The sequence below is a fragment of the Strix aluco genome, chromosome 2, assembly GCF_031877795.1.
Source record: "Strix aluco isolate bStrAlu1 chromosome 2, bStrAlu1.hap1, whole genome shotgun sequence".
NCBI lineage: Eukaryota > Metazoa > Chordata > Aves > Strigiformes > Strigidae > Strix > Strix aluco.
Genome location: NC_133932.1, coordinates 109,768,510 through 109,796,509, shown reverse-complemented (window position 1 = coordinate 109,796,509; position 28,000 = coordinate 109,768,510). Strand labels below are relative to the sequence as shown.

At 41.2% G+C, this 28,000-nt stretch overlaps 2 protein-coding genes across 2 annotated transcripts in view; one reads left to right on the top strand and one right to left on the bottom strand.

Moving 5' to 3' along the window:
* LOC141919713 (complement C4-A-like) overlaps window positions 1-14,961 on the top strand; it is a 51,129-nt gene extending 36,168 nt beyond the window's left edge. The window contains exons 31-43 of the mRNA XM_074815801.1: window positions 319-485; window positions 911-1,069; window positions 1,661-1,720; window positions 2,181-2,274; window positions 3,033-3,201; window positions 4,830-4,917; window positions 5,549-5,623; window positions 6,679-6,787; window positions 7,757-7,846; window positions 8,213-8,305; window positions 9,071-9,154; window positions 12,599-12,731; window positions 13,875-14,961. Coding sequence (XP_074671902.1) covers window positions 319-485; window positions 911-1,069; window positions 1,661-1,720; window positions 2,181-2,274; window positions 3,033-3,201; window positions 4,830-4,917; window positions 5,549-5,623; window positions 6,679-6,787; window positions 7,757-7,846; window positions 8,213-8,305; window positions 9,071-9,154; window positions 12,599-12,731; window positions 13,875-14,013 — 1,460 coding nt within the window. The 3' untranslated portion in view covers window positions 14,014-14,961. The remainder of the gene's footprint in view (window positions 1-318; window positions 486-910; window positions 1,070-1,660; window positions 1,721-2,180; window positions 2,275-3,032; window positions 3,202-4,829; window positions 4,918-5,548; window positions 5,624-6,678; window positions 6,788-7,756; window positions 7,847-8,212; window positions 8,306-9,070; window positions 9,155-12,598; window positions 12,732-13,874) is intronic.
* A 1,347-nt stretch (window positions 14,962-16,308) lies between these two features.
* Window positions 16,309-25,522, bottom strand: STOML3 (stomatin like 3). The gene is made up of 7 exons (XM_074815802.1): window positions 25,417-25,522; window positions 21,860-21,963; window positions 20,944-21,016; window positions 19,619-19,701; window positions 17,827-18,030; window positions 16,704-16,838; window positions 16,309-16,556 (listed from the first exon to the last, which is right to left on the bottom strand). The coding sequence occupies exons 1-7, from the start codon at window positions 25,466-25,468 to the stop codon at window positions 16,356-16,358; spliced, it is 852 nt and encodes a 283-aa protein (XP_074671903.1). The 5' UTR covers window positions 25,469-25,522; the 3' UTR covers window positions 16,309-16,355.
* Window positions 25,523-28,000: the final 2,478 nt, after the last annotated feature.

The window sequence follows — 28,000 nt, the reverse complement described above, 5'->3', positions numbered from 1 at the left end:
TCCTTAATGAAGGCTGGACTTATGGGGATACTTAATAGTATCTCTCAGGGACCACCAGACACAATGCTACCACTCCATCCAATGGACATTGCTGTACAATGAGATTATTAGACTGTGATGGTTGGATAAGTCAAAATTGAAAATTGTGGTTTTCCTTTTCCATTATCTCTGCTTCCCAACTAATTTGTTGCTCTCATGACAGCATCTGTGTCTTGTGATTCCTCAACGCTATCCCATGAAATATCTACTGTGTAGAACATTAGTCATTTTTGGCAAATGTCTTTACCAAGGGGATTCAAAACTGAGTTATTCTTGCAGCAAAGCAGCAGCGCTACTGGGGAAATGGCAATGATGCAGTCTCAGTGGAAACCACTGCCTATGCACTGCTTCAAACATTGCTCCTGAAAGACAAGGAGTACGCAAGGCCTATTGCTACGTGGCTGACGGAAAGAAGGAACTATGGTGGAGGCTACTGCTCTACACAGGTGCCTGACCAGCACTCGGGGTGGAGTTTTGGGGGGAGGGAAGAAAACGGAAGCCCCATAAAGACTTTTTCATTTAGATTTGAAAGCATCATAGCAGTTAATCATTAATTTCTTCGGCGTATGAAGCACTAAAGATTTTGGCTCGTTAATAAAAAATGGGCCAAAATAAAACAGTTATAAGCCAGCAAAGATTCTCTGTCTTTATGAAGACTTATGATAATTGAAGGTCAGAACTCCAGTAGTTTTAGGATTTTAATGCAAAAAGAAGCTGAGATATGAAAAGAACAGACAGATACAGCAGAACTTCAAAGCAGCAAACAACATAAAACTGAAGAATAGTTCCAGGTGACTGATCATGTCATCTTACACACTGTTAAAATAAGCTGGTATAATTGTTAGGTTTTTTGCATTTCTTTCTCACCTAGGACACAGTGGTGGCCCTAGAAGCTCTGTCAGCCTACAGCATACAGACATTGAACGCTGCTTCCACCAACCTGACTGTAAAACTGGGAACACCTGGAAGACAAAAAGACTACAGTATTACTCTGACTGATACTGATGAAGTGATTCAGAAGCAGCTAGAGGTACACAACCATTGTTTCAAGCTTTTTTTTTCTCAAACAGGGGAAACTTTGGATCATCTGACCTAGGTTTTCTCATATTAAACAATCATGATGTAGCTGGTTCATAATATTTTTTAATAATTTAATATGTAAAAACCAGAATCTTTTTAAGAGAAAAATCAACAGATTCTTAGAAGCACACTTTGGAGGCCCTTTCCTGCCTCTTCAAGGACTTTGGTGATGTGAATCTCCCCCAGTAGTGAAGAGCAGCCAGGAGCCCAAGTCTTGCTAGGGAATGAGGAAGAAGGGGTATATTCTTATATTCGGTGTGTTGGGACCAGTGAAAATGTCAAATCCAGGCTACAGAGGAGGGAGTGAAGTTGGGAAAATATGTTTCCTGGGCCCCAGAATGGCAGAGTAAGATGCACCAGCCCCACACATTAAAAATCTTGTGAGACTTGAGGTCTCATAACTCCTCCTGTAGCTAAAGGTTTTCCCTAGCCCAGTTCTGAGGGTTAAAAGCATAGAAGACCATCAAGATCACAGGAAAACAGTAGATTAAAGGTTGAGCACAAACTAAATCTTTTTTTTTTTTTTTTTCTTGGTTTGCAGTTTGAGCTTGGGAGAAAACTTGAAGTGTCTGTAGATGGCAGAGGAAATGGGACAATGAGTGTAAGCTGTAAATCATAAATTCAGAGTCCAGCTGGACGTCTTTTAATCCCTTTTTGAAAACAGAGTGAGAAATTACTTGCCATGGCTTCATACTTTGTGTTCCTACCTCCAAATTTCTAAAATTGGGGCCTACAGACTGCCCTGTCAATTTTTCCTATATTTAACCCTTGTTAAGTCCATGAAATGTCAATGCTGATAGAGGCAGCTGGAGTTTGAAAGACTGCTTTGTGGTTGGAAATCAAAAGTTATCTCAATGGTCCCACACCACTTGTGATTTGCACATGGGACATCTCCTGCTTATACCCACAACAGTCCTCTGTGACTAGTCTGTGCCTCTGGGAGACCGATGTTTCTCTCCACATTCCATGTCCAATCAACATTTGCTGAGGTCCTGGATGAGTAAATCCCTTCTCATTGAAATTATATTTTTAGTGGTTTGCTGTTTATGTGTTCATCTTAGGTATTAAAAGTGTACTGGTCTTCTGAGCTGAAGAACAACACATGTAATGATTTGATTTTGACAGTGGAAATGGAAGGGATCATTAAGTACTCTGGTGAGTAAAAAGGGAAGTGATTGGGTCTCAAAGGTGACATGTTTGTCCAGCTGCTAATGATATTTAATGATTTTCCAGACTTGGAAACTGGGAATAAATTAATGAAACAAGGAAAGAGAGAGGCATCTGAACTCTGCCTAGCTATCATTTAATTCAGTTTATTAATATTTTTAAATAGTTTAATAACTATCTGAGTGACTATAAGTGCAGTGGGTACCTAACAGATACAGAGATACTATTAGTAACTCTTCTTTGTTATTGGGAGGAGAGTGAGGTAAACTTCCTTTATGGTGTTCCTGGCTGCCATGAGAGGAAAACCCAGCTCAGTTCCCTGACTAATAAGGGTCCTACTATGTGGCCTTAAAAATTCTTTGGGGTAGATCTGTCATGGGTTTTTCATATGGGCAAGACTGTGTTTTCCATCCTCTGAAGTGTGCTTTCATCATCCTCTCTGCCTATGTCTGCATTTTTTTTCTGTTTGAATAGCTAACTTTTGGAGGTTAGGATTGTCCTTTACATATTTATGTATCAACTAAACCCCATTCTTAGCTAGATCTATTGGTTATTCTTACTATAAGTATCCCTAAAATTTTAACTCTGAATGAATTAGAAATACTGAGATGGTGTACAGCAAACTCCTATAAAACCCAGAGACATGGCATGACTGCCCACTGGTATTTATCATTATACAAAAAGGAGCCCAATTACCCAGTCCTCAGTCAAATTTGTGCATGGCTGATTGTGTCTGTCACTTCCAGAAGCTGCATATTCTGATGAAAATGATGATTATGAGGACTTGATCAATGCAGAAAACAGTGCATTTGAGCCACTGTCTGGAATAGAGTGGTTTGATATCCACAGCAGAAGGAAAAGGGATGTGATCTCTCCCAGTAAAGCAGAATCACTGCAGTACAAAGTCTGTGTCAGGTAGGTCTGCAAGATCAGCTCTTCATTAGAAAATGCATTCTCTTTTTTTGCAATCATTTTTGGTCACCCTCTTCATCCAACCTGGGGATCTTCTGTGAGTATGCACACAGGCTGAGTCTGCATCCTCTCTCCCATGACAGGAGAAAAGGTTTCCACGCAATGTACTAGGTTTAGATGGTGAACATAGACCTCAAATGCCTATTGCAGATTCTTCCCCATCAAACTCTGGGGAGACTCTAAAGCACCTGGCTGGCTAATCATTTGAAAGAAGTCTTTTATTAAATAAAATAGATATAATTGGAATACAGTAATAACACATTTACAGAGTTTCATTGGTTTCTGGAGAGATGCCATTACTTCCTTCATGGTCACACTCTGGCCTCATAAAAAAAGAAAAAAATGTCTACTACAATTTGGGGGAGGAGAGGAGGCAGAAGGAATATCCTGTTGTGGCAATCAAGAAGTAAGCAAGGGCAGAGCTAGTGAGAAAAAAATTTTCTCATGCAGAATAACACTGAAACATCTGCCTTTTCTCTCTTTCACAGTCTGGCAAGGGTTGCAGAAGCACAAAGTGGTGGCTGTCTTGAGTTCCCCTTCTAGAGAGGTGCAGGATGGCAGAAGCAGGTTTTGCTCCCCAGTAGAATTTAGCTTTTCCACTGAGTTTTGTCAAAGCCTTGGAGGCACTAGTTTTTATCCCCGCTCCCAGACAGCAGCATGAACATTGGCAGGGGAGGACTGGATCTACCCTAATTCCCAGGTTTCACTCTCCCTGGTTAAACATGTATTAAGTGAATTGTGTGCTGGCTAAAGCATCATTTTCCCCATTAATTGCTATGTAACATTTATCAGCTATCAGATCCACTGTTCTGCAGGACATTGCTGAGTGTTAGGGTGAGACTCAAACAATAGTGTGAAGCTTGCTTTGTTGTAGTTAAGACACAGGGAAAAAACTGAAGGCACTGACTTCATCACCATACTTCTTTCCTGAGCTGTGGGGAAAGAAGGAGTACCGCTAAATGTATGAGGAATATCTTATGGCAAGGCACCGTGTGTGAGTGCAGAACAGCTTCATTTTCCAGCAATGACACAACTACCTGATTTTTGAGAAGGTGGAAGTAGAAAAGATTGGAAGTCCAATATATATATATATATATAATGGATAGTTAGAGCAATGAGGATTTTTGCCTTGGGCAGCAAAGGTGATGTACATTTGACTTTGTCCATGAAGAATTTGGATAAAACCGTTTCCTATCTCCACTCTCTAGGTAATAGAGAACAGACACTTTGTCAGTGCTGTTTACCTTCCCTTTCTTCAACAGGGCTTTTATGGTGGGATGAACTGTCCTTTGATGGTGATTTTTTCTGCCTATCAGCTATAAAGAAAGCCTAGATGACAAGCTCAGGCAAGACACCTGGGTTTTGGATACCATTTGACTAGTTTAGATGACTAATTTTGCCTCATGACTCTTAATGAGGTAGGCAGATAATTTCAAATTAAGATCTGTTCAGGAAAGTTAAATGGAGCAGAATGTTTTGTTTCACCATTAGCAAGCCTGAAGAAACAAACTCTTCAAAGCAATTTGGCTGTTCAGTGCAGACGTTCATTGCTGGCGGTCTCCCTTATAAAGGTCCGCAGGTTCCAATGCACCAAAGATGTCCCTGGTTGATCTCTCTCTGCTGAGTGGCTTGGAGCCTGACACAAAGGATCTCGAACAGGTTAGAAACACACTTTTCTGTGCAATCTTTTATAGCCTTTTCTACAGAAAATTTGTCTTTCAAAATCTTTCCAAACTTCACAGAATAAGGAGAATAAGGAAAGGAAAACAAGATTTTTGATAGATATATTTTAATTATTCTTGTTCTGATAAAATATTCACTGAATATACACAAGAAATGAAAAGCTTGTGGTGAACAGAGTTCAGCCTTCTTAGTCCCTTGTAATAGGAATTAGGGCAAGGCTCAGCAGGGCACATGCCTGTCCTTAACACATATTGCTATCCCCACTGACACTGTTGTCCCACGACATGCCAGGACAGGATGTCCTGTGCTTGCAGGGGGGAAGGCAAGCACATCTTTTAGAGGCAGTTGCCAACAGGACACAGAGACAGGGAGATAGGGCACAGCACTCTACAAAGGTGGCTACAGAGTTTTGGGTTCTGGAGCCTACTTGGTTGGGGGAGGTTTGCCCAGGTTCATGCTCTCAGGGACTGTCTCCTTTAGAGAGGAAGAAAGAGGGCAGAATAAAGCAAACAGCTGAACAAAGCAAACCAGAATGTAGAGGGTGGTAGCAAAGGTGTTCCCGTTTTGCTAAGTTTTTGTTCTAAATTTTTTGTTTGTTTTCCTGCAGTTGGTGATGTCTTCAGACCAGTACATTCAGCACTATGAGTACAAGGAAGGAAAGGTTTTGCTCTACTTTGGTGAGGTAAGCAAACCCAATGATTTCCCAATCTCTGCCATTTCAGACAACATATATATACTTCTTTTTAAATCTAATCGTTATTGTTTTTCACACTCCGTTACCTTCCTGTGATTTTTGTTATATATTATCATTGAACAGCTCAGTTGAAAGAGGGCACAGGAGGGGAAGAAAGGAAACACACACCTTCATCCTCTGCCTTTCTATATTCCAGGAGGTATAGTCCATGTTTGAGATTTGGGCTTTGGCCAAAAAAAAAAAAAAAGGAAACCCTCTCTAGCCAGAAGAGAAGCTTTTCATCTGAGATTCATAAAGTGTTAACTGGTGGTCCTATAAATTTCACATGCAGCTTGCATGTGAAGTTCAGTATTTCTGGATCAAGATCCACATAGTGACAAAAAAGTGTAAACATCAAAACCCCTAGTTTCTGTGTATATTTCCCTGTATTTTGGATAATGACTCCACCCTACACCCACTTGACTTGCTTCACCTCCATGGCCAAAGCAGGGGCATCTCTGTAGAAAGCACACACAGGACAAAGATTTTTTTAAAATATAAGACAATACACAAATGAAAAAAAGTAAATGTTACTGCTGCTATGACCGTCCTAGATAATTTTTGTATTTAACATAGGTCAAAATCTGTCCCTGACCTTAGCATTTTACTAAGAGAAGTGTATATACTGGCGGCCGCTGTTACAGGATAGGCTGTGAATATATATTACTCCCATTACTCCTGTACAAGGTAACTTTAGGCAAAAGTTGAAAAGTAAACCCCAAAGTAATGATGATATAAATTCAGATCAGACAGTTTCAGGCAGGGAAGACCTGCACACATCTCACAATACTACCTTTACAAGGTTTAGCTCATCCACAAAATCTTCCAATAAAATCATGGAAGGAAATGCCTCTTTCAAGTTGAGGCTACAGCTTATGAGGATTAACTCACCTATGCCATCAGAAACAAACATTCAACAGCTAGTACAGGCAGAAATTAATAAAGAACTGACTGGAGAGAAAGAGTTAGTTTACTCATCATAACTATTGTTCCTTTTTCTCCAGCTCACAAGCGGACCAGATCCAGACTGCATATCATTTGGGGCAAAGCAAATCAATCCCATGGGCTTGGTTCAGCCAGCAAATGCTATCCTTTATGATTTTTACAACCCTGGTAAGGTCACAGAAAAATGATATGACTGATTGAAAGAGAGACCCTCAAGAATGAACTCCAGTCTATAGAAAGGTGGTTTTGATGTAGTGTGTGAAACCACGTGATTTTGTCAAGTCAAATAACGTGCCTCAAATACTGTCTTTTACTACCATGGCTTAAGATTATCTAAATAGAGATCCTCTCAGGAAGGGTCTGTTATTGCAAATGGACTGAAAATACCAACTTTTACACTCATGGACAAATCAGGTTTCCTGAGTTCCCATTTCTCATGGTGCTTTAAGCGTGTTCCACTCATATTATCTTTTCAGTCAGGCTGTCTTTCTATGCATCTAAAATAGGCAACGACAGAGGTTGGGCTTATGTACTGTGCTTGCTGGGGGAACTAGTCTCATTCCCCGTTCAAAGAAGGTTAAGTGCAAATCATCCCGATTTGCCAGAGTTACATAAATAATATTTGAAAATTAGGTCAAATGTCTACTTTGACTGAAGCCGAGAGATCCAAGACAGTTTATACTAGGTTTAAACCACTAATTATGGGTGATCCTATCTCATTCTTCTGAAACAGTGCAGTGCTCACTGTAGCTTTATGTTCTAAAGATGCTTTTAAGATAGATGCTTTTCAGAGGAAACAAAAAAACAAAAAAAAGGGAAGAGTACAACTTTAAAAAAACAAACAAACAAACAAAAACCAAACAAACCAAACAAAAAAAAAAAAAAAAAAACAACCCATGCCCCCCCAAAAAACCCCAGAAGCAACAACCCAGGTTGTTGCCCAGCTGAAAGACAAGGTGATATCTGTACTCTAGGTGCCCAGGCTATAGGTCTTTGTGGACTGCTGATGGGTATCTAACACCTTAGTGGTCTGATTTCTCTGGACCAGGGAAAAGTTGGGGTGCAAATGTAGTTTCTACTGCACAGTCTTTTCCACCTGAGCTCTATGAGACAAGCTATTTTGTTTCTTCTCCACAGACAGAAAGTGCAGCATATTCTACAGTGCGCCCAAGCACAGCGCCATGCTTTCAAAGGTGTGCCACGCCAGTGTTTGTCAGTGTGCAGAAGGTAAGGAATGACTAAATAGGCCACTCTAAAAGTAGTTACTTCTACAAACCATTAACATGAGAATTGTTAAGCCCAGAAAGGATCATTACAATTATCCTAATGCATAACACAGGACACAAAGTATCCTCTAGGATGTTCGGTACCAAATTGAAACATTTTTGTTAAGATATCCACAACTGATTTGATAGTTGAATGCAATGTATATATACATGTGCGTATGTATGCAAAATCCCTCCACCACACCTCTAAGAAAGTTGTGATTTTATTCTCTGTTACAATGTTGAGTGAATGAGCATGTGTAAACTATATCTATCTTCATATCCCTGTCCACAGAGACAGGCGTCTAATTTATTTTCTTCACTCTAGGTCCCTGCCCAAGACAAAGATCAACTTTCAGTAAAGCTATAACACAAACCACACGCTTCAGTTTTGTCTGCTACTACCCTATTGCAGATTATGGTAAGTCTTGAAAGACAACTGTCAGTTTAGTTTAACCATAGTTCTTTTTAATAAGGATAAATTTGTAGTTTTATATGCCCAGACCTCTCCTGAAATGAGTAGGGTTTCTGTATCTGGCCTAGAAGCTGAGGAGATGAAATGAAGCTGTGTGATATCACAGTTACCAGGGGGGTGAAAGGAAAAAGTAAAGGCCTCGTAAAGATGCAGTGGGATGCTGGGGGTGGGATAAATGGACGACATTACATTACATGGTTTAGAAAAGACCTGTGGTGTGAGGATCACCATCCCCTACATCCCTAATGTTACAGGATGGAGATAAATAGCAGGTTTTTCATGGCATGCTATAGCTCAGCAGCTCCTTCTGTGGAGCTAGAGAAATATTTTCTCCTTTGTTAATTTGTCTTTCTGGCCTCTTCTTTGGATGGAAAGTTGGAAGAGCTACTGAAGGAAAACCAGTTCAGCAGCTTTGGTAAATTAGATTCTAACAGGACAGGAAAGATGAAAACCTAATCATATAGGAGCTTCTTTTAAAAAAAAATGCACAAAAGGAATACAAATATAGAGGTTGTTGATTAATACCTGACTTTCTAAAAGCATATTAGGTATACAGGATTACTATCCTGTTGTCTTTCATACCCCCATGATTTGCAATTGGATAGTACACTGGCCTCTATATAGACATCTGGTAAAAGCATACCTATGTTCCAGTTTTTAGATGCAATTTCATGTTTCCATCTGGCCTCACATAGCTGTTGTCTGTTGCAGCGTATGAGGTGGAGCTCCTCAACAGTACACAGAAGAATGTTTTTGATTACTATGAGGCCAAAATCCACAGAATCCTTAAAGCCAGTAAGTATCAAAATGTTTCGCTCCTTTCATTCACCTGTAGCAAAACTAGGTTGAGTAAAGGTTAGCCAGTATAAGCTATGCAGATGCCTTCTCTTGCCTTAGAAAGTAGGATCAGATATACTTCTACACTAGGCTTGCAAGACAACTGATTTCTTGCAAGGATCATCTGGTGCAGCTACCTCACTGTTCAGTTTAGCTCAGGGGTAGGTTTCTTTGGTTCACACTGTGCAGCAATGCCAGAGTACGTGAGCTTCAACTCTTTCAGATGAAACTAAACCAGAAGACATTCCAGATTCATTCAGTCCATGGCTCCAAACTGGAACTAGTCTAAGATAAACCCTCCAAAATCAGGCATAGTGTGGATATTAGGTCTTCTGCATCAACTATTTCACTTTGTAGACTGCTGTTATTGACCCACATTTTTTTCTACTTAATCATATCCACTGACCTCTCTTTTGATACTAGATGAAGATTTTAAGTACTTGTTAATTATTAAGCACTTGCAACCCTTGCAGAACAGGCTAAGAGTTGTCCATAATGACTTGCCTGCAGTCAGTGAACAAAGGAAAACTTCTAGAACTTTAATAATTGTGGTAACAACAAAAAGGACTTTCTATTTCTTTAGGTGCAGTGTAAAGATTTGCACTGCTCTCAGACAATGTCCTTTTGCAGGCCTGACATCTCAGCTGTCCCCATGTGAACTTTATAAGCAGCATCAGTGAACACTGATATTCTTCAAAGTAATTTCTGGAGAGGCTGTCAGACGACATCTCAGGCTTCAACCACGGTGGCATCATGTGGTTGTCAGTTTTGAGTTTGGTAGCCAGAGATTGCCTTTAAAAAGCAACTTCAAAGATTTAAAAATCTTCCCTGCCAAGAACAGAATAATTATCTCACTCCTTTGATCTTTGCCCAGGGGATTGGCGATGTCACACAATACTTCATGGCACATAACTTGTGATCTGTACCCAATGTCCAGTTCCTGTCAGAAAATCAGGCCCACACTTTGTGATTCCAGAGACAGCAATCAGTCATACCCAGGGCTTTCCATACGCAGGGAAATGATAATGTACCTAGTAATCAAAACACCAGCTATGGGAGATTACAGTACCATGGTGGAAAGTTTCGTCAATACCTCCAGAAAACCTACAGAATCTAAAAGGATTTAGAGCTCTGGGCCCCAATGCCTTTGTACTCACAACTCACAGGGAAGCACTGGAACGATTTTGTTTCTTGGCAGCTGAGAGAAACATCCTCTGAATCTGAAGTTGAAGGGAAGAGACAACTTCTCCCATTCTCACCTCCTTCTTTTTGATCCTTTTAAAATACCCTTTGGTTTGTGCTGTATGAGTTTATGAGCAGCAGTAGGCTATGAAGACTGTTTCAGCAGGCTTGAGAAAGGCTGGGAAGAAGCATGAAGCCACAATGATGAAGAAAATTCAAGGTGTTGCATCCAAATCAGCTCATGACTGAACTAGAGTTGTTATCTTTTGTATTTTCTGTGGCTGTTTTGACTGAGCTTGGTCTCTGTTGCCATCATCAAGGGTAGGTGAGAATTAGTAGGGTAAATTCTCGTTCTCCGGACCCCTGGCATTATTTCAGTATCACTCCTTGCAAATAAAGAATTGGTTCAGAAGACAGATGGAAACACTTATTTGTGTTTGGGAGCTAGCAAAAGAGAATTTTGCAAATGTGCAGTCCTCATATTACTTTGATTATTAATAGGATTAGAGCATGTGTTTTGGATGGCTAATGTTTATGCTGTCCTATGAGTCCTTTAGGTGAATAGTATGGCCCATGCAAAATAGAACAGAATCCTTATTTTCCTCCCACACAGACACCTTATAGATTCTAAAACTTGAAGTAATTGTTTCCTCTAAATTCTGCTTGGATACTTTAGAATATTATGGTTTTGTTTTGGTTTGGGTTTTTTTAAATTGGAGATTTAGAATTGAAAATTACACAATAACCTGTTAAAGTAATAGCTCAGATGCTTATGATCCCCAGAGTCTGAACTGTGTTAGGCCATATGTGAAGCATATGAACCAAGAAACATGATGGTAATTTAAGCACAATGAACCTGAGGCATAACACCATCGTTTTCTCAAGTAATTCTCATCCATCTTTGCATTAATTGAACAAAATGAAAATTCAGTACAGCATGTAGAAAAGGGACAATTTAGAATTGAATTCTAATAGAATTTCTACAGCATGTAGAAAGGTCTTGGATTATATGAGAAAACCTGTAATACTCTATTATTCTTTGGAAGAATGCAGATGTAAAACAGCATACAATATTGAAGACTGACTTTTCTCTGGCCTATAAGTACTATATGTAAACTTAATGCAAGTTTTAGCTAGGAAATAGATAAGGCTCTTAATGCTAGGTTTCACAGATTAGCACTCTACGTCAACTTTTCTGAAATCTTATTAGTGTTAAAATATTCTACTTCAGGTTTTTATTCTACTCTTAGGATTTTATTTTGAATACTAGACTTTCCATACATGTAATATAATAATTTAGAAAGCAGAGGATGCACAAGGTTCTAGACTGTGTTGTTTTGCCTGTAATTTAAGATGGTTTAATATTGAATTTGTCACCACAGTTGTGCATGACATTTCACAATGTAGAAAGTATGAGATTAGAATATTGCTGTTATTTGATTTTTTTTTTTTCTAAATGGACTTTGAAAACTGTTGTTCTAGCCAAACAACACAGTATCCTCATGACATGCGTTAGTCTGATGAATAAGTCTCTTTCCAGCTCTCATGTCATTGCAGTATCTGACTACCCTTCTTTTCTGCCTTGGATGTCCATTTCTGTAATAGGCAGTGCAGCTCCTGAATGAATAATCCTCTGGGCCAGAATCCAGACCAGAATCTTCAAAGTTACTTTAATGTGGAGATCACCAAGCCCATGTCCTGCATATCAACTTCAGAGGGAATACTGTAAAGGTTAAATCAGTGAAGTTCAGGTCAGGTGTGCTAAGGAGAATGAGTTTTCAATACTCCGTGCAGCATTGTTGATCCTCAAGACATCTGAATTTAGTTTGCTAGCTTTTAAGACCACTATAAGCCTGAGCAATCTGAAATATACAATAGCATGTTTTCTTTCTCCTTTGGCTTTTCTTTCAATCTCTGAGATTTAAACAAACTCCATAAAGCCTGAAAGATCGCTATAACAAAACAGCTCCTTCAGTAACTACTGAGGAGGCCAAGACAGCCAGCTAAGACAGAAATGGCTTACTTTTTGTCAGGTAATGTTAAAGGAAATATATCCTACCATAGCATGGTCACTTACTCCCATGTCAAGCCACATCCCCCGAATGAAATATTACCTTGGCTTAGCAGTGGAGTAAATGACTACAGGGAGTTGTGTCCTGTGGGCTATGGTTCTACTCTTTATCAGAAAAGTTCATGGGGTTTTCTCTTCTCTTGTCACAGCTGCTGATGAAAGCATCCAAGTGGATGCCCACCGACAGTTCCTAACGCGGTCCACGTGCAAGCTAAACATGGTCACTGGCAAACGGTACCTCCTCATGGGGAAAGATGGGCAAACGGTTGATTGCAACAACAAGTAAGTGCAATGGTTTCTGAGAAGCAGTGGCTGCTATCGTGGACCATGAATCCAGAGGTTACTCAAACTATTAGAATACCTCCAGAAAGCAAAAGGAGGGCCAAATTTCTTAGGGACTGATTCTGTCGGCATCACTAAAATGTGAAGAGTAACTTAACTAACAGTAGGCAAAAGGCAAGCTGTGGGGAAGAGCTGAGCCACCCAAATCCATCAGCTCATCTATCCGTGCAGAGCCTGGTTCCCACACTTTTCGGAATCAAAATCTGGCCCTCACTTCACTGGGTTAAAAACTTACAGCTAGAAAAGAAGAATAGGAAACACTCCACAGTTCCATCTACTGCAAAAGCCTTACACAAGTCCTGTGTTTGCAAAAGAAATGGGTGGGACTGTGGCTAAAAACAGCTCTCAAAGCTTCTGTTACTTCATGCATGCAAATACATCATTCTTCTCATTCCTCATTGGGAATTTATCTTCTCATTTCTCAAGGGAATTATCTGGTGAGGAATTCAGTATGACTATTAAGTATTTAGTGAGGAAGCCATCTTAAATGTTTAATTTCGCTGCGCAGAACTGGAGAAAGTTAATACCTTTGAAAGCTTGTAGGAGGGAGACCTTCTCAATCGAATTGTAAACACCACTTCCTAAAACTTTAAAAGGTCCCCTCTCTCCATCTCTGTAGGACACCAATGTGAGTGCTTAAGTCAGGGGGCCTTCTTCAACAGATGCCTGCTAAAGACCAAAGACTCCAAGCAGAGTTGTAACCTCTAAAGTCTTCTCCAGCCCAGTCATAAAATGCCAGAAGCTACATGGTCCCTCACCACAGAAAATAAGGAACCATTTTGAGATACTCTGTTGAATCTAAACGCTCCTTCACCATGTCTCATTGGTGTTTACGGGGGCTTTTTGTGCCTCCCCAGAAAACTCAAATAGAAACTTAGCCCAAGCTTACCTGGTGTAACTCAAAACACTAGTATGGCCAGGTTTGTCCCAGCAAGTTTCAGGCAAGTTTCTTGGCTAGTATAATTCCTCCTAATCTCAGAGATGCCTTGGTGGAGGGATGCAGCCCCACGAGGTTTACACTTCCCTGTTGCTGCAGGTCAGCAGTAGTGACTCATGTCTTTTACCTGTCCCACTTGCACTCAGGATGCAGTACTTCCTTGATGCACAAGCCTGGGTAGAGAAAATTCCAGAAGACAGCGAGTGCCGCACCACCCTGCACAGGCAAGCCTGTGCTCACCTGCAGGACTTCATGAACACGCCTGACAGCCTGTGCCTCTTCTGAACGATCGCTCTGCTCCCCACATCCTACCCGTGTGACTGCAACTCAGCTCCTTCCTGAATTTTTCTTGCAAAGTCTGTACGTCAGAGTGGCACCTGAAACATTGCAGAGCTGCTTCTCTTGCTATCTGTTTTGCTGATTGGAGTATCTTCTTGTAGGTGTATGTATGGGGGGGGGGGGGGGGGGTATAATATAACAAAAATTGCAGTTACTCTACTAGTTATTGTGTTTATTGTCCCTGACACTGATGAAGAGAGAGCAAGAATTTGTCTCCCTGATCTGTTATACAACAATGCAACTATCCTGCATGGGATCAAATGAAAAAATACTGTGCTTACATAGCTGCAGTCATTGTCACTAAACTTTAAAAGGCCAAGAAATTTGCATGGGTCAGAAAGAAGACTGGGCATTCCTGGGCTTACCAAGTACAGCCTGTGTTACACTGCTGCTAAAAGAAAAGAGATACTACCACTCAGACTTCAACACACTGAATTTCTGATTTTATGTGTGAGTTCTCATGTAGGGGACAAAATGACCCTGGCTCATACCACAGCAGATTCCCATATGCACTTCTGAAGAGGGAAGTGGGACCGGCCCAGCATCAGGGATGTGCAACTGGACTGGATGTGTCCTGTGCCTGACCCAAGACTCCTGCATGGGCTAGTTAGTGCTGGTAGCTCACTGAGGGCACAGAATTGCTTTTTAATTGCACTTTGTAGTAATGTGTCTTTCAAGATTTTCTTTTTTTAGAGTTTAATTAATTTGCATTACTTTTAAAAAAACCTGACGCAATCTGTGGTTGCATTTTTCTAAAGCATTTCTGCTTCTCTGGCTATGCAAATGGTTCTATAGTGGAGATGCAATATTTGTCAGAGAAAGGTAGGAGTTTTGCTGCCACAGTTATAAAGGCTTCCACAAATGGACAATAAAAAATAACCCCCGAACTCAAAACCTCTCTTTTCTTAGGATAAGAAAAAGTCTGTAGAAAATGATTTGATAACACTGATAAGTAGGTGACTTGCAAATAAAGGTTTTACTTCTTTAGTTTGCCAGCAAAATGCCATTTGGCAGTTTGACTGAAGCAGAAAAAACGCTGCATTAAAAAGCTGTGTTTGTTGAACAGGTCACCATCCTCAGATGCTCACACCACTGTCTTCATGCCAGCAGCTACTGAGTGCAAAAATTTGCCACCTGGACAGCTTGTGTTACATTGCACTAAAAGTAAGAGGGCCTGTAGCAACAATATGATAATTAGTAGGTCCATGTTGATCTGGTTAATCTGGAGTCAAATGACCCTACTGGATAGGAGGGGCAGCACTGAGCCTTGTGTGGAGAAGACCCTACACATCAGCAACACCTACCAGAACACCTACTCCACAATAGTCTTCAGATTCATAGCAGACAGCCCATCACTGCATGCCAGCAATGTGAACTGCCCAGCTCTATTTGAAGGCTGTAAACTCGGGTATAATGGCAGCTGAACTCAGATATCAGCCATGTTCCCTGCTCAGCTGCCAGGCATTGCATGGGTGGAGGGTGGGGAAGGCTATTTTATGAAAACCTGCACTACTGCTTCATGTCATCTGCATGGGAGGATAAGAAAACTCCTGAAAGTGTGAAGACAGACACTTAAATTAACATAGGACAATTTGTTTTCCTCAAGGTTTGCCCCAGCTTTCAGATTTAAGAAATGAGACCATAATGCATGGGCATATATTCTCTTCCTTTTATTACTGAGTTTATAGAAATGTCAGTGCTATGGCAAAATTCAGCTGAGGTCAGTAAAGCAAGTACTAATTTTTACTCATATAAGATAAAGAATAGGCTGTTCCACTGACATACCAATTATCCAGTAATTCTGCTAATAGTTATGAAAGAATACCTCTAAGGTTAGGGGCCAAATCCTTCTTTCCACTCCACACGACTTGAGTTAAATACCAGCATCTGACCCTTTTGCTGTGTGGAGTACATCAAGAGCTCAGAGGTTCTTGCTTAGCAGACAGTTCACCAAATAATTGCTACACTCAAGACTCTGTAAAATGTGGTGAAAGCATCATTAAAATTTCATATTAGGTCTAACATGCATTTTACATATTTTATTGCATTTTAAATATTTTCTTCCATTTCACTTGGAGATGAGTCTAAGCTGAAATTGCTTAGTGCCTGAACTCTGCAAATGCTGTCTCCTAATGTGGGAGCTATGTGTGGTCATTAAACTATTTTTACTCTTATTTTTGGTACAGAGGACACAAGTATGCTTCTACTTTAATTCTGGTAACCTAGAACCCCTTGTTTCCTGGGAAACCCTTTAAACCTCTGCCCAAGGAGCTAGCGTAGAACAGTCTCTATCCCCCTTTATTTTTCTGCCCCAAACTCTCAAGTATATTTATAGGGAGAGGGAAGACAATGGTGGAATTATTCTCTGCTGCCAAGGTCGTTAACGTTTGCAGGTAGCGCAGCTGAAGACCTGCTGGAGACTCAGCCAGCACCATGGAGGCCTGCTTGAGGGCTTTAGAAGCATTCATTTCTCCATCTGCTGCCACAACCTGCAAAGTAAGATAAAAGGAAATGGCATGTGACACTGCCCATAGTGGGGAAAATCCACCTTTTCAATTAGGAAGAAACAAACAGGCACTTGGATGCCTGGGACAAGGATATGGGAGCTTGGGGGTAGACATTGCTGTGGGTCTCACCTTAGCTTTTGCCTCTCGAGCAGCCTCTGCTTCGGCTGCCATTGCCCTCTGCATGGCCACAGGAATCCTGACATCTTTGATCTCCACTCGGGCCACTTTGATTCCCCACTGTTCTGTGGCACTGTCAAGGATAGCCTTAGGGACAAACACACAACGCACCATGAAGAGCACAGTGATGGCAGAGAGAAAATCACACAATGTAACCTGCCACTTGGACAGAAGGAAAAGGAGCGTGCAAACCTGCATGACAGAAAGACGGAGCCCTCCAGGGGCACTAACGTCCAACACAGTGTGCATACAGTGGGTACTGCAACCTTATGAAATTTGCTGATCAACACCAGTGTTTCCTGTGTGGCTTCTCTATGACCTTCTAAATTATGATCCCCATCCTTTCTTTAGGTGGGTACTTACCAAACTTCTCCCTCTTACAAAGTAATACTACAGCAACTTCCTAAACACCACAACACTGTAAAAGGACCCTGTGGGTAAAAGACACAGCACAGCCCTGCAGCTCTTCTGTGTTCAGGCTCCTGGGTGCTACTGCAATCCACGTCACCACCATGGCTCTGCCCATGGCCACTCTCCTGGCTGGAGAGGGGCTCAATCTCTCTTTGATTTGACTATGCCTCACCTCTGACTGAAAAGAGTAAATCAGATGTTGGATTTCTTCTCCTTAGCTGCCAAAATAAAAAACCAAAACAGATGGCATTTTAAAGCATAAAACAACTCGTTCCGTACTCTTAGTTGTTATGACAGGAGATATGAGCTTTGCCTTGACTAAACCTCAATCAAGGGTCTGCTCAAGATAGAGCTGCCCACGAGCACCAGACTTCTTTCTCACCACTTGCTGCAGCCTCTGTGCAAAGACTAAACTGATTTATTCAGGTCACTGGATAATTTTGAACCTTTGTTGCTTTTTGTTAGGAAATAACTCTTCTGCAAGAACCTGGGGAAATACCTTTGGAATAACTCTTTCTGACTCTTAAGCAATAAGATGTATAAAGAAAACATAAAGGAAAATTTTGTTATCATTGTTGAAGAAAGAAAGAGAGGTTATTTCTAATTTTCTACTCCCCAGAACACATCTCCATGCTTGTCAGTGAATTTTGAGAGCCAGATTTACCTGGATACTGTGTGCAATCTCCTCACGACCTGCCAGGAGCTGAGCCAAGCTCTGTGTACCCAGAACGTTTCTCAGGGTTGTCTGTGCCAAGAGGAAGGTAGCTGAGTGGACATCAGTGATGTTAGCAACAGCACTGACAGCACTGTGGATCCTGTAGTACACCACCCCATCAACTTGGGTAGTAACGGCATCTTTCGTGAGAATCTGCGTTTGAGAAATGTACAGAATTAGAGAAGGATCCCATAACACATCATTTGCCAAGGAAAGGCAATAATTTTTTATCCCTTTAGTGAGGAAAAGGCCCTGATAATTCAAAGAAACTAAGAATTTATTTGGGGTTCTTTGCCATTCCCCTGAGAATTCAAGGAAGTTATCCAGCACCACCAAAGTTTAAAATGAGTCAAAATGTTGTACATATAACCTTTAAACAACAGTTTCTATAATAAGTGAATCTAATAATTTGAATTAATTTCTTCTGCAATAATAAATGATGGTTATCCTCTTCCTTTCTTGTAGAAAGGCCATTAATTATTTTATACATTGTATGTAGTTTGGAAGATCTGTGCTACTTCCCCTAAACAATGTATTTGTAAGAAACACCAGCAAATTAAAACAAAAATGCAAAGCAAAGTGCAAGAAATTGTGAGAAGAACCCCTGAAAAATATTGAAGTATTCATAGAGGACTTGTGTCATCCTTTGCCAGATAAGTCCCCTGTGCCTCAGCAGGTAGTTGGCCTCAGTGGAGCACTGACAATGCTCCACTACCTCTTCCCTCCTCAGCGTCTTTTGCCTGCAAGTAAATGCTTCACAGAAGCCCTGCCAAAAGCTGCTAAGCCTTGTACAGCACAAGTACTGCAACCATCTTCCTTCTAGTCTCCCGTTTCACGGGAGACATTTTTCATTCCACCACATGCATCCATCCCTGCAACCTGCGCTCTGAGAAAAGGCTCTTTGTGATTACAGAAAGATAATGGTCCAAGAAACAACTCCTGGGGAACATAACGGGCAATCCTGGGGCCAAAGGGGTCCTGGGCCCATCTCTTTCCCCTCTGCTCTTTGTGTAAGGAAGGGGACAGCATGTCAACTCCATGAGCAGAAGCATTGTACGGCAGTAGGGCTGGGGCCACATGGAGCAAAAACTTTATCAGGATGACAGGAATTGCTCAGCAACTGATTCTTCACATTAAATTATTCAATCAATGTTTGTCAGCAGAATGCCTAAAGATATGCCCCTCCATTTCTGCTTCAATGTGAGTTTTGGGGACATCTGCTAATTCCTGTTAATTTAAGGAGATTTGTTACCCATACATAATTTGCCTTTTCAGACACACATAGAGTGTGCATACCTTCAAGCAGCAACTACATCAGTGAAAGCTTTTTTGAATGGCGAGCTGCAAGTCAGATCCAGTTTTATTTAGACATTCATTTCTGGATATCTTACACTAGTCTATTGATTCATTTCCATGTATATATACCATTGGGAATTTTTTAGCCTCTCCTCTCTTATCCTCTCTGTCTTCCATTTGGAGTTCTACCCCCCTGTCTCATCATTTATCTCACAGTTCTGAACATCAGCAAGAGGAGTTTGCTTGGCCTGCAACAATGCATGTGCAGGTTTTCCTAAGTAAAAGTTGCTTTGTAAGCAGTTTGAAAGTCAGAATACACAGCAAATAAGCTAAATTTTATATGGTAGTTCACAGCTGCAAGATTATAAAACACCTGCATTATTTTTGATTGTGAATCAACTCTATCTCTTATTTCTATCTTAGATGGCTGCTAGAGAATGGTTACCTCTTGTGGAGGAATGTTACAGGTAACTGTTCTAAGATCAACCTTGACAAACATATCTGTACATGGAAGTACGAGGATCAAACCTGAAAAATAAAAATAATTAGATGAAATACTTCTGAAAGCTAAGTCTAGAACCATGTATCCTGTACAAAGCAAACAGATAGAAATATCCTCAGGGCTGGGAATGAGCCCATCTTATTACTATAGTTGTCCTTTCTGCTACAGGAGGTGATGACAGTGATATTTTGCATTTTCAAATAAGAGAGGGAAACACAGATATATGCAAATAATGTGAATTTATTAGAGCTTAATGACCTAGGGCTCTGGACTAGGAATGGGCAGATTCCAGTTCTGCTCTCAAATCTGTCACGAGACCTGGCAAAAATTCCTTCCATGGCTTTGTTTAGTTTCCCCTCCTTGGATCATAAGCCATTTATGGTACAGTATGTGTGTCCCCAGGAAAGACATCTCCCAGGTCGTGATTCCTGCACCACCTGTAGGCTCCCACATGAGGAATGTTGTCCCAAGATCTGACCTGTCCTGTGAAGGAGTCCCCACTCTCCCTTCACTGGAGAGGGAGACTTGACATAACTATTCTTCTAATCTCAACACCTTGCTTAGGTGCCCATAGCCACGCAGGAGAGCTCTGAACCTGCTCTAGCTGCTCTTTGGACCACATGGCTATTATTCAAGAGGAAGGACAGAACATGAAAAGGATTTTTTTCCTCTTATTTCAACTTCCAGTTTGCCCAGTTCCATTGCACAGAGGTGGTAACTGCACCAATGTAAATACCTCATGTTGTTGGGTTTGGTTTGTATTTGTGATTTGTAACCTGATCCTAGGTGACTGTAACAAACTCTGTATAGCTGCACAGTGTCCCTGCCCTGTCCCATTTACCATTTTCAGAGCAGAAGACAGCTAAAGAGCTGGCAGCAACAAGCGGTGTTGGAAGTGAGGTACAGGGAGGGTGGCCATAGACACTCAAAAGAGTCTGAAACCTGAAGGCTGCATTTAAACCTCCCTGGTCCTCCACCAGTGCCTACAGCATGAGCTCAACCTTCTGTTGACAACCTACTCAACAGCAAAGCTGTACCTGGTATCAAGGTCATCAACCTTCTGTGTTGTGCTGTGACAGGGGAGTGGCTCTTTCTTCTCTTCAGAAAAACAGCCTGCAGGTAAAGGAACTGCAGCAGAGAGGACCATCTCATACCCCCCATGCCAGGAGAAGGATTTCATGGACCTCTGCAATTCTCTATGTGGTTAGAGTGCATTGTAATAAAACAAAGACAGTGCATCTTAATGGAATAAAACTGCATGCATTCACCTGGTCCCCTTGCTTTCTTAGACAGTATACGTCCCAGCCGAAATACAACAGCACGTTCATATTCTCTGATAACCTAGGAAAATATTTTAAATTTAGAATTTTACAACTAATTCTATTCCCACATTCTGGTCTGATTTTTTTAATCTTTGGCATCCATATTAAATGTGAAAAAAGTACAAATAATATAGGAATCAACAAAGCTGCAAATCACCAGGCATCTTATGCCTTCTTCTCACCTCATCCTATGCTGGAAAAACTCAGACCCTGGCCCTGGCCCTGCAAACAGGTTACAAAACAGATCAAATATGAAAGAACTGCCACTGATCTAATGAGGCTACCCACAATTCCCTCAACATCAGCGCTACACTCAGAGGAGCTGTGCAAAGTATATCTCACCTCAGATGACCTAGCTAACTACTTTGGTTAGTATATCATTAGAACTACTCAAGGCCTGGTATTCAGGGCAATCACCCTGGTAACTCACCCCTAAAAATTGCTTTAAATTAATCATATTATGCCCATGTATTGAAGGGGCATTTTGTGGGTTTAGGTTATATAGTCACTCAATGCAGGGATCCGTGGTCCCATGGACTTAAGTTAATCACTATTGCTGGCAGTATGAAATATGAGTTCTTCAGAAAAGTTTGTAGATTTATTCTCCCAGTGTTGTAAAGCAGGGAAGTTTAACTGGTGATGGAAATTGAGAATGGAAGAAACTAAATGAGTAAGTTGCGGAGATATAGAAAGTCAGTGAAGGAACATGGATCTTGGTCCCAGACCACATCTTCACTACAAGCCCTTATGACTTCCTAAAAGTGAATGTGAAGTGTCATAACAAAATCAATAAATCAATAAACATAAGTAACAGCGATGATAATAGAGTGGTGTTTATGTGCCTCAAATCCCACTAGCTTACCTTGATACATGTCCAGATAGAAATAGGAAAGGTAATAAGCACCAGGAGGAATGAAAAGGAAACCAGGATCCAGCCACAGACACCAATTCCTTCCCGCCTGTCAGCTATTAAAAAAAAAAAAAAAAAAAGGAAAGAAGTGCAATGAATGCAAATTTTGAAAAGAGATATCCAAGGGATGTAGATCTAGCCCAGAGCAATCATGATGGACTGCAAAGTCCACAGAGACTCACTCCCTCTTCCTCACTCCCATCACTCACTGAAAGCTGTAAAACACCTAACCAAACATCTAACCTTATGGCCCTTCTGCACCAAAGGTTAAAAGGTTCAGAAAGTACATTTTGCAACAGAAAAGGAAGTGGAAAGATAAAAGACATTGCCAAAGCTGGAGGCTGTGAATGAGAAATAAAACATTGGGTGGAGTACCAATGGATATGAATCTCTGTCAGCGCGCCATGGATGGGGCAAAAGATTTCGTTTGTATGAAACAGGTAATAAGGAAAATGAGGGGAGCTGCTGTCTTTAGATAAACGTTTTAAGGCATATTGATGGACCAGTTCATCCACTGGACCAGAAGTTTCAAAATCAGTGCCTGTCAAAATGCACGTCCATGCATTTTGAGCAGTTCTCACTGTGTTCAGCTCATCCCATCCCAAAATTTCATTATAATGAAATTTTATTATTTCATTATAATGAAATCAAAATACATCAAAATAATTTCATTATTTTAGTGCCTGAAGGGAAGGCAGTGGTGAGTTGTTGTTCAACTACTAAAAGTTTGGGAGGCTCTTTGTAAGGGAAATGTGATCAAGGAGCTGTTGCTCTTTGAAGAGCAGTTGGAGCTGCTGAGGTCCTCACAGAAGCAACTCGGAAGAGGGAAAGGAGTGAAACAGGCCAGTCCTGCCACCAGGACAGAGTGCTGCAAGGTCAGCTGAATTCTGCTAAATACAGAAATGCCTTGGATCAGGAGAGTCACGAGAAAAGCAGAAGCATCAGGGATGCAGGCTGGGCTAGCCCCAAGAGCTGCCCAGCTGCCAGGTTTGGGGCAGAAGAGGATTTTTGCAGGCATGAGCTTTAGCAGATGGGAAGATGAACACCACAGCCTGTTTCCCAACACAAGGGTAAGAGGCAGGAGAGAGGGACACAGGCTCAGAGGTCTCCTCAGAGAACCTCCCCCATGCTGATGGAAAGATGTAGCGTGCTTTGGATATGTTACTTCAAAGGTATAGGGTAGTGCTGGGAATTTCTGACATCAAATAAAATTTATACGCAGCTAGAAACTGATAGAGAACAATTCATTTTATACTTTGTGAGAAAAAACCTGTCACCACAGTGAAACAGCGTGAGGCTACCCAATCTGTAAGGCACAAGCTAACAGACCAGCAGAGCAGGACTGGACGGACAGGTTTGTCAGAAAAACCCCAGCAACCCCGGAGGAGGAGACACAACACAGCCCTCCTGCAGCTCCTTCCTCTCTTGGGTACCTCCGTGCATAGCTGGACTGCACCTGCAGGCAATGTTAACTGCAAACCTGGGTGTTTGCTGCTTGCAGTTTTGCACATCTGAGGTCCCTGCTGCAGATTTAATCACTCACACGTAAATACATTTGCGTCTAAAAGGGCCAAGTTTCAGGCCTCCCTGAGAGCTGGGCACAGAATTGCTGCACCAGGAGTCCACCTTTTCTCCTGATCCTTTCCAACAAACAGTAATTTGAAATCCTTGGGCGTTTCATGAGGTATCATCAGTCATTCTGCAGTCAGTGCTAGGAATGATTTGAGGAGCTCCCCTGAGTAAATTACCATGCAAACCTTAAGGCTATGTGTATGAAGGAAGGACTTTCAAGATTTAATGTGAAAATCTTTAACGCTTTCACTGCTGCTTGTTTGCCACACAGTGTACTTCACGTTAAACCAGTGGTGTGTCAGGCTACAACAGGTATGTGAAGTACCAGCAGTTAAACATCTTTTAATCAGTAGAAAGAGATCAAGGTAACTCATGGAATGGGCATCATTCACAATTCTTAATCTGAAACTTGGGGAAATTAATAATGAAAGGATGTTTTGTTCAGCAGAACTCAACATTTTGCATGCTCTTTATTTCATCTAAATGATTAGCTTACAGAAAAATGTCTGAATATCTCTTTCTCCAGTGCCAAACCCAGCTATGAAGAACCTCCTCAAAAGCAATTGTGGATTGTAATGTTATCTGCCATCACCCACCTGAGACCACTATGAAGATGGCTGGTAGGAATGACACAATCCACAGTCAGGGGGGAATGGCTGGGAACAAATGCCCACACTCTGCAGATTGATATTTCAGCAGCTGAGAGGAGGTAGGGGGTCAAGATATCACTTATCACCGCTATGGGCAAAAAGCACACATCCAAAACTTGACAAAGTACAACTGAATGCTTCTCCATGAGAACTGTCCTAGAGATCCTGATGCCAGCAAAAACATAGATTCCAATGACAAAAGCAAGATATGAAAGTATGCCTTCTTAATAGTGAATCCAGACCTAGCTCCCCAAAAACCACCACAAATGTTCTCTGATTACCCTGAAGTTTCAAACCATTTAACCACAAGACAAATGGAAGATTCTAGAAAAATGCAATAGTAAAGAATAAGGATCAGTCACAACACAACATACCAGTGACCTGGTTTTGCCATACTTGTACATGGATTACAATCGTCATAACTACCAAAAAACCTCAATTGGGTCTACAGTCCAGAGCAAACCAAGAGTGACAACACACTGCAAAATGTGAGAGCTCATCAATCAGCAGTTGTGAAAAAAGCTCTAGGACACTCATAAGATTCACTGTTTTTTCTTGATACACACATCATGGTACATCATGAACACACTTGATACAGAAAATCATGATGCAGGTGTCAAACTTGAAAAGCAAATTAAAAGCTCATGTCCAAGTTGTCTTGTGAGGAATATAAAGAACTGCAGGCAAAAATCACCCCTCTCCTACGGCAATAAAGAGGTGGAGTAGACTCAGCCTCTTATAACCACTAGATACCCTCCTGCTTTCTACAAGCACCCAAATCAATCTAGTCAAAACTCGTCCTTGTCCCACCGCACTATTCAGACACTCTGGCACTCATGGCCAGACACAACGGTGAAAACAGCATGCATTGCCAGTAACAACTTGGTTTGGCATCAGTCCCCTTGCTTGAAGAGAGCACCAGGTGTTCATCACACAAGTCCAAACAGATCAAGTGTCTTTTTGGGGCTGAAGAATTTTTCTACCTTCCCTAACTCACACTTTTCCCTTTGCACCCCATCCCTACATACAGAAGTGTATCAATAGCTGAATCAGTCATTTTAGTCCCTGGGGCCATTTTGCCAGAAGGTAGATACCGACATGGTGGCAGGACAGTATGAAGTGATTTGTTCTGTCACTCACAGTGGCAGATTCTGAATTTTCTTCTCCAGCCTATGCGGGAGATGTGATGAATGCCTGGGATCAAACATACTTTGTTTGGTTAGTTTTGCTCCTTTTTATTGTTATTGAGAAAAAAACACACACACACACACAAAAAACAAGGCTTACCAATTAGATGCTCCGTGTTGTTTTTCTTGGGTGACTCTCTCCGGGGATCCATCCCATTCGAGGGAAACTCTGATCCCCTTACAGATGAGACAGCAGTATACCTTGAAACTGCACAGTGCTCATGCAAAGCACTGAAGAGAGGCAGGGTGAGAGAAGAAATCCCCACTTGTATGAGAGCCCTCTGGGAGTCAGTTACCCTGGTAAGGAGGGTATGTTTACAAAAACAAAGTCTTGTGGATCAGGGTTGTCTCTGATGTAACTCCGTGGTATTCTGTAGCTGTCGTCTGGCTGGGGAGGCACTTGGCCCAGCTGGTTTTACACCCCACAAAATCCAAGCTAGAAATTATTTCTATGAATCAGTAATATCTGTCATCAGAGAGAAAAAACAAGAACAAGACAAGACAGAAAGAGAAGATAAAGAGAAAACAAGTCCTGTGAGGAGCAGCTGAGAGAACTCAGGTTGTTTAGCTTGAAGAAAAGGAGGCTCCGAGGAGACCTTATCACTCTCTACAACTATCTGAAAGGAGTTTGTAGCAAGGTGGGGGTCGGTCTCTTCTCCCAAGTAACAAGTGCTAGGATGAGAGGAAATGTGCCAGAGGAGGTTTAGATTGGGTGTCATGAGAAGTTTCTTCACTAAAAGGATTATCAAGCACTGGAACTGGCTGCCAAGGCAGATAGTTTAGTCACCATCCCTGGAAGGTATTTAAAAGACGTGTAGATGTGGCACTTAGGAACATGGTTTAGTGGTGGACTTGGCAGTGTTAGCTTAATGGTTGGACTCAATGATCTTAAGGTCTTTTCCAACCTAAATGATTTTATGATTTTACGAAGCCAGAGGGTACAGACTGAGTACTGCTCCTCCACTGTACACCTCTTAATATTACAGGGGTCAGCCGCTGTCCAGATCTAAAACACTGGCAACATAAATAATCCTCCAGGTGAGGTCCTCGTGCTGTGTAGAATAGCTCATCACACGCTTCTTGATACTGTCCATCACTAGAGGTTGAACCCTGTTGTGCTGATAACCAAAAAAACATTGTAGAAGCATTTCAGCTCCAAAGACTTAAAAATTTTCCCCAAATAAGAGTATTTTTCACAAAACACTTTTTAATACTGACAGTCAAACCAAGGATAACATTTCAGGCTAAGCCATTTCTGAAGGCTGCAGCAGCAGAGAGCAACCTTCTCAAATGACACAAATCTCTTGCTTGTTATTTGAGAAAAAATGAGAGGTGGCTTTTCATAGGTAATTTATGAGTTTGACATATAGCTGCATTAATTATACGGCTTTTTTTCTGTGGGCAGCCATCAAAAGTATCTTTGAAGATCTGGCTCCAGCTTCATTTCTCTTAAGTCCTCATCCTGCCAGTAACTGTACTGGCCCCAGATGGGTTATTCAAAGCTGACTGCTCTCCAGAGAATCCTTTTTCAGCTTCACAGAGAGGAAACTACACCACTGAATGGGTGTTTTAAATCACAGTGAAAACTGTAAGCACAAACAGCTTGCAACACTGGGATTGACATGCTTATTGCAATACCCTCCCAAATATGTGACAATATCCATTTGAAGTAATTTGTAGCATTTTCCTCCGCTGAGCTGTAAGATCAAACCTGTTCAAGACAGATGCCTACTAGAAGGGCAGCAAGGGTGAACAGTCAGAAGAAAAATGTGCTTAAATTATTTCAGAAGCAAAAGCATAATATGCAAAACTACTCCAACATATTTTTTTTTAATTTTAGAGCAACTCAGTTTTAGTGAAAATAACTTCATTCCAAAGCATTTGAATGCCACAATCTACACAGCTGCTTATACCATCACATAGATGAGCAAAACATATTAAAATCTAACAGAAATAATTGCTCCCTGCTGTTTATTGCTAATTCCCTGAGGTGCCTGTAAATATATCCCTCCAAAGGCGACTAAAGCAGATGGTGTTTTATGTTCAGGATCATCGCTGTATTAGTTTCTCTGTGTTAACTTCAGCTGCACTTTTATTCCCCACTTCAAAAATGTGAAAGGCAGGGCAATCTTAATCCTTTCTCCCTGGGGCTATAGCAGAGCATGTGGATAACTCATGTCCCAGAGTGCTATAAAACACTCAGAGAAGAAAATACAAGAGCACTCTGGGGCTAAATAGAGACTTAATCCTACAGACCAAGCACCCACTTCAAAGTTTGTTAAAACCAGAACAGGAATTCTTACACACAGCCATTTCTAAACAATGCCAATCCCAAAGGTATCAAAAAAGTCATCAGGCAGTCCTCACATGAGATTTGTACATAACAAAGTTGTAGGTTTCACTTTGTCTTTTTCTGACCTGTAATACTTTCCTTCCCACACATTGGGCTTTGGCCACTCCTTAAAGTGGAGTCTAGTCCTTTCCTGAACCTAAATTCTGCCTAGACACTAGCCTATTTGCTTCAGGCTTGTCATTCCTTTCCCCTAGATGAAAATTTAGAAGAAGGGACAGGACACAGAGAGATTAACAGTACCATCCTATTGCTGTAGGAACATCCCCACATTGCTCCTTCTCCTCGTGAAAATGTCGTCAGCTTTCAATAGCTGAAGATGAGGAGATGACAG

Excerpts from the sequence above, each read along its gene's own strand:
- STOML3 (XM_074815802.1), bottom strand. The coding sequence starts at position 25,468 with ATGGATCCCCGGAGAGAGTCACCCAAGAAAAACAACACGGAGCATCTA. Across the intron at positions 18,031-19,618 it reads GTAACATTCCTCCACAAGAG|ATTCTCACGAAAGATGCCGT; the intron begins GTAACCATTCTC and ends TCTCAAACGCAG. Across the intron at positions 16,557-16,703 it reads CTCGAGAGGCAAAAGCTAAG|GTTGTGGCAGCAGATGGAGA; the intron begins GTGAGACCCACA and ends CTTACTTTGCAG.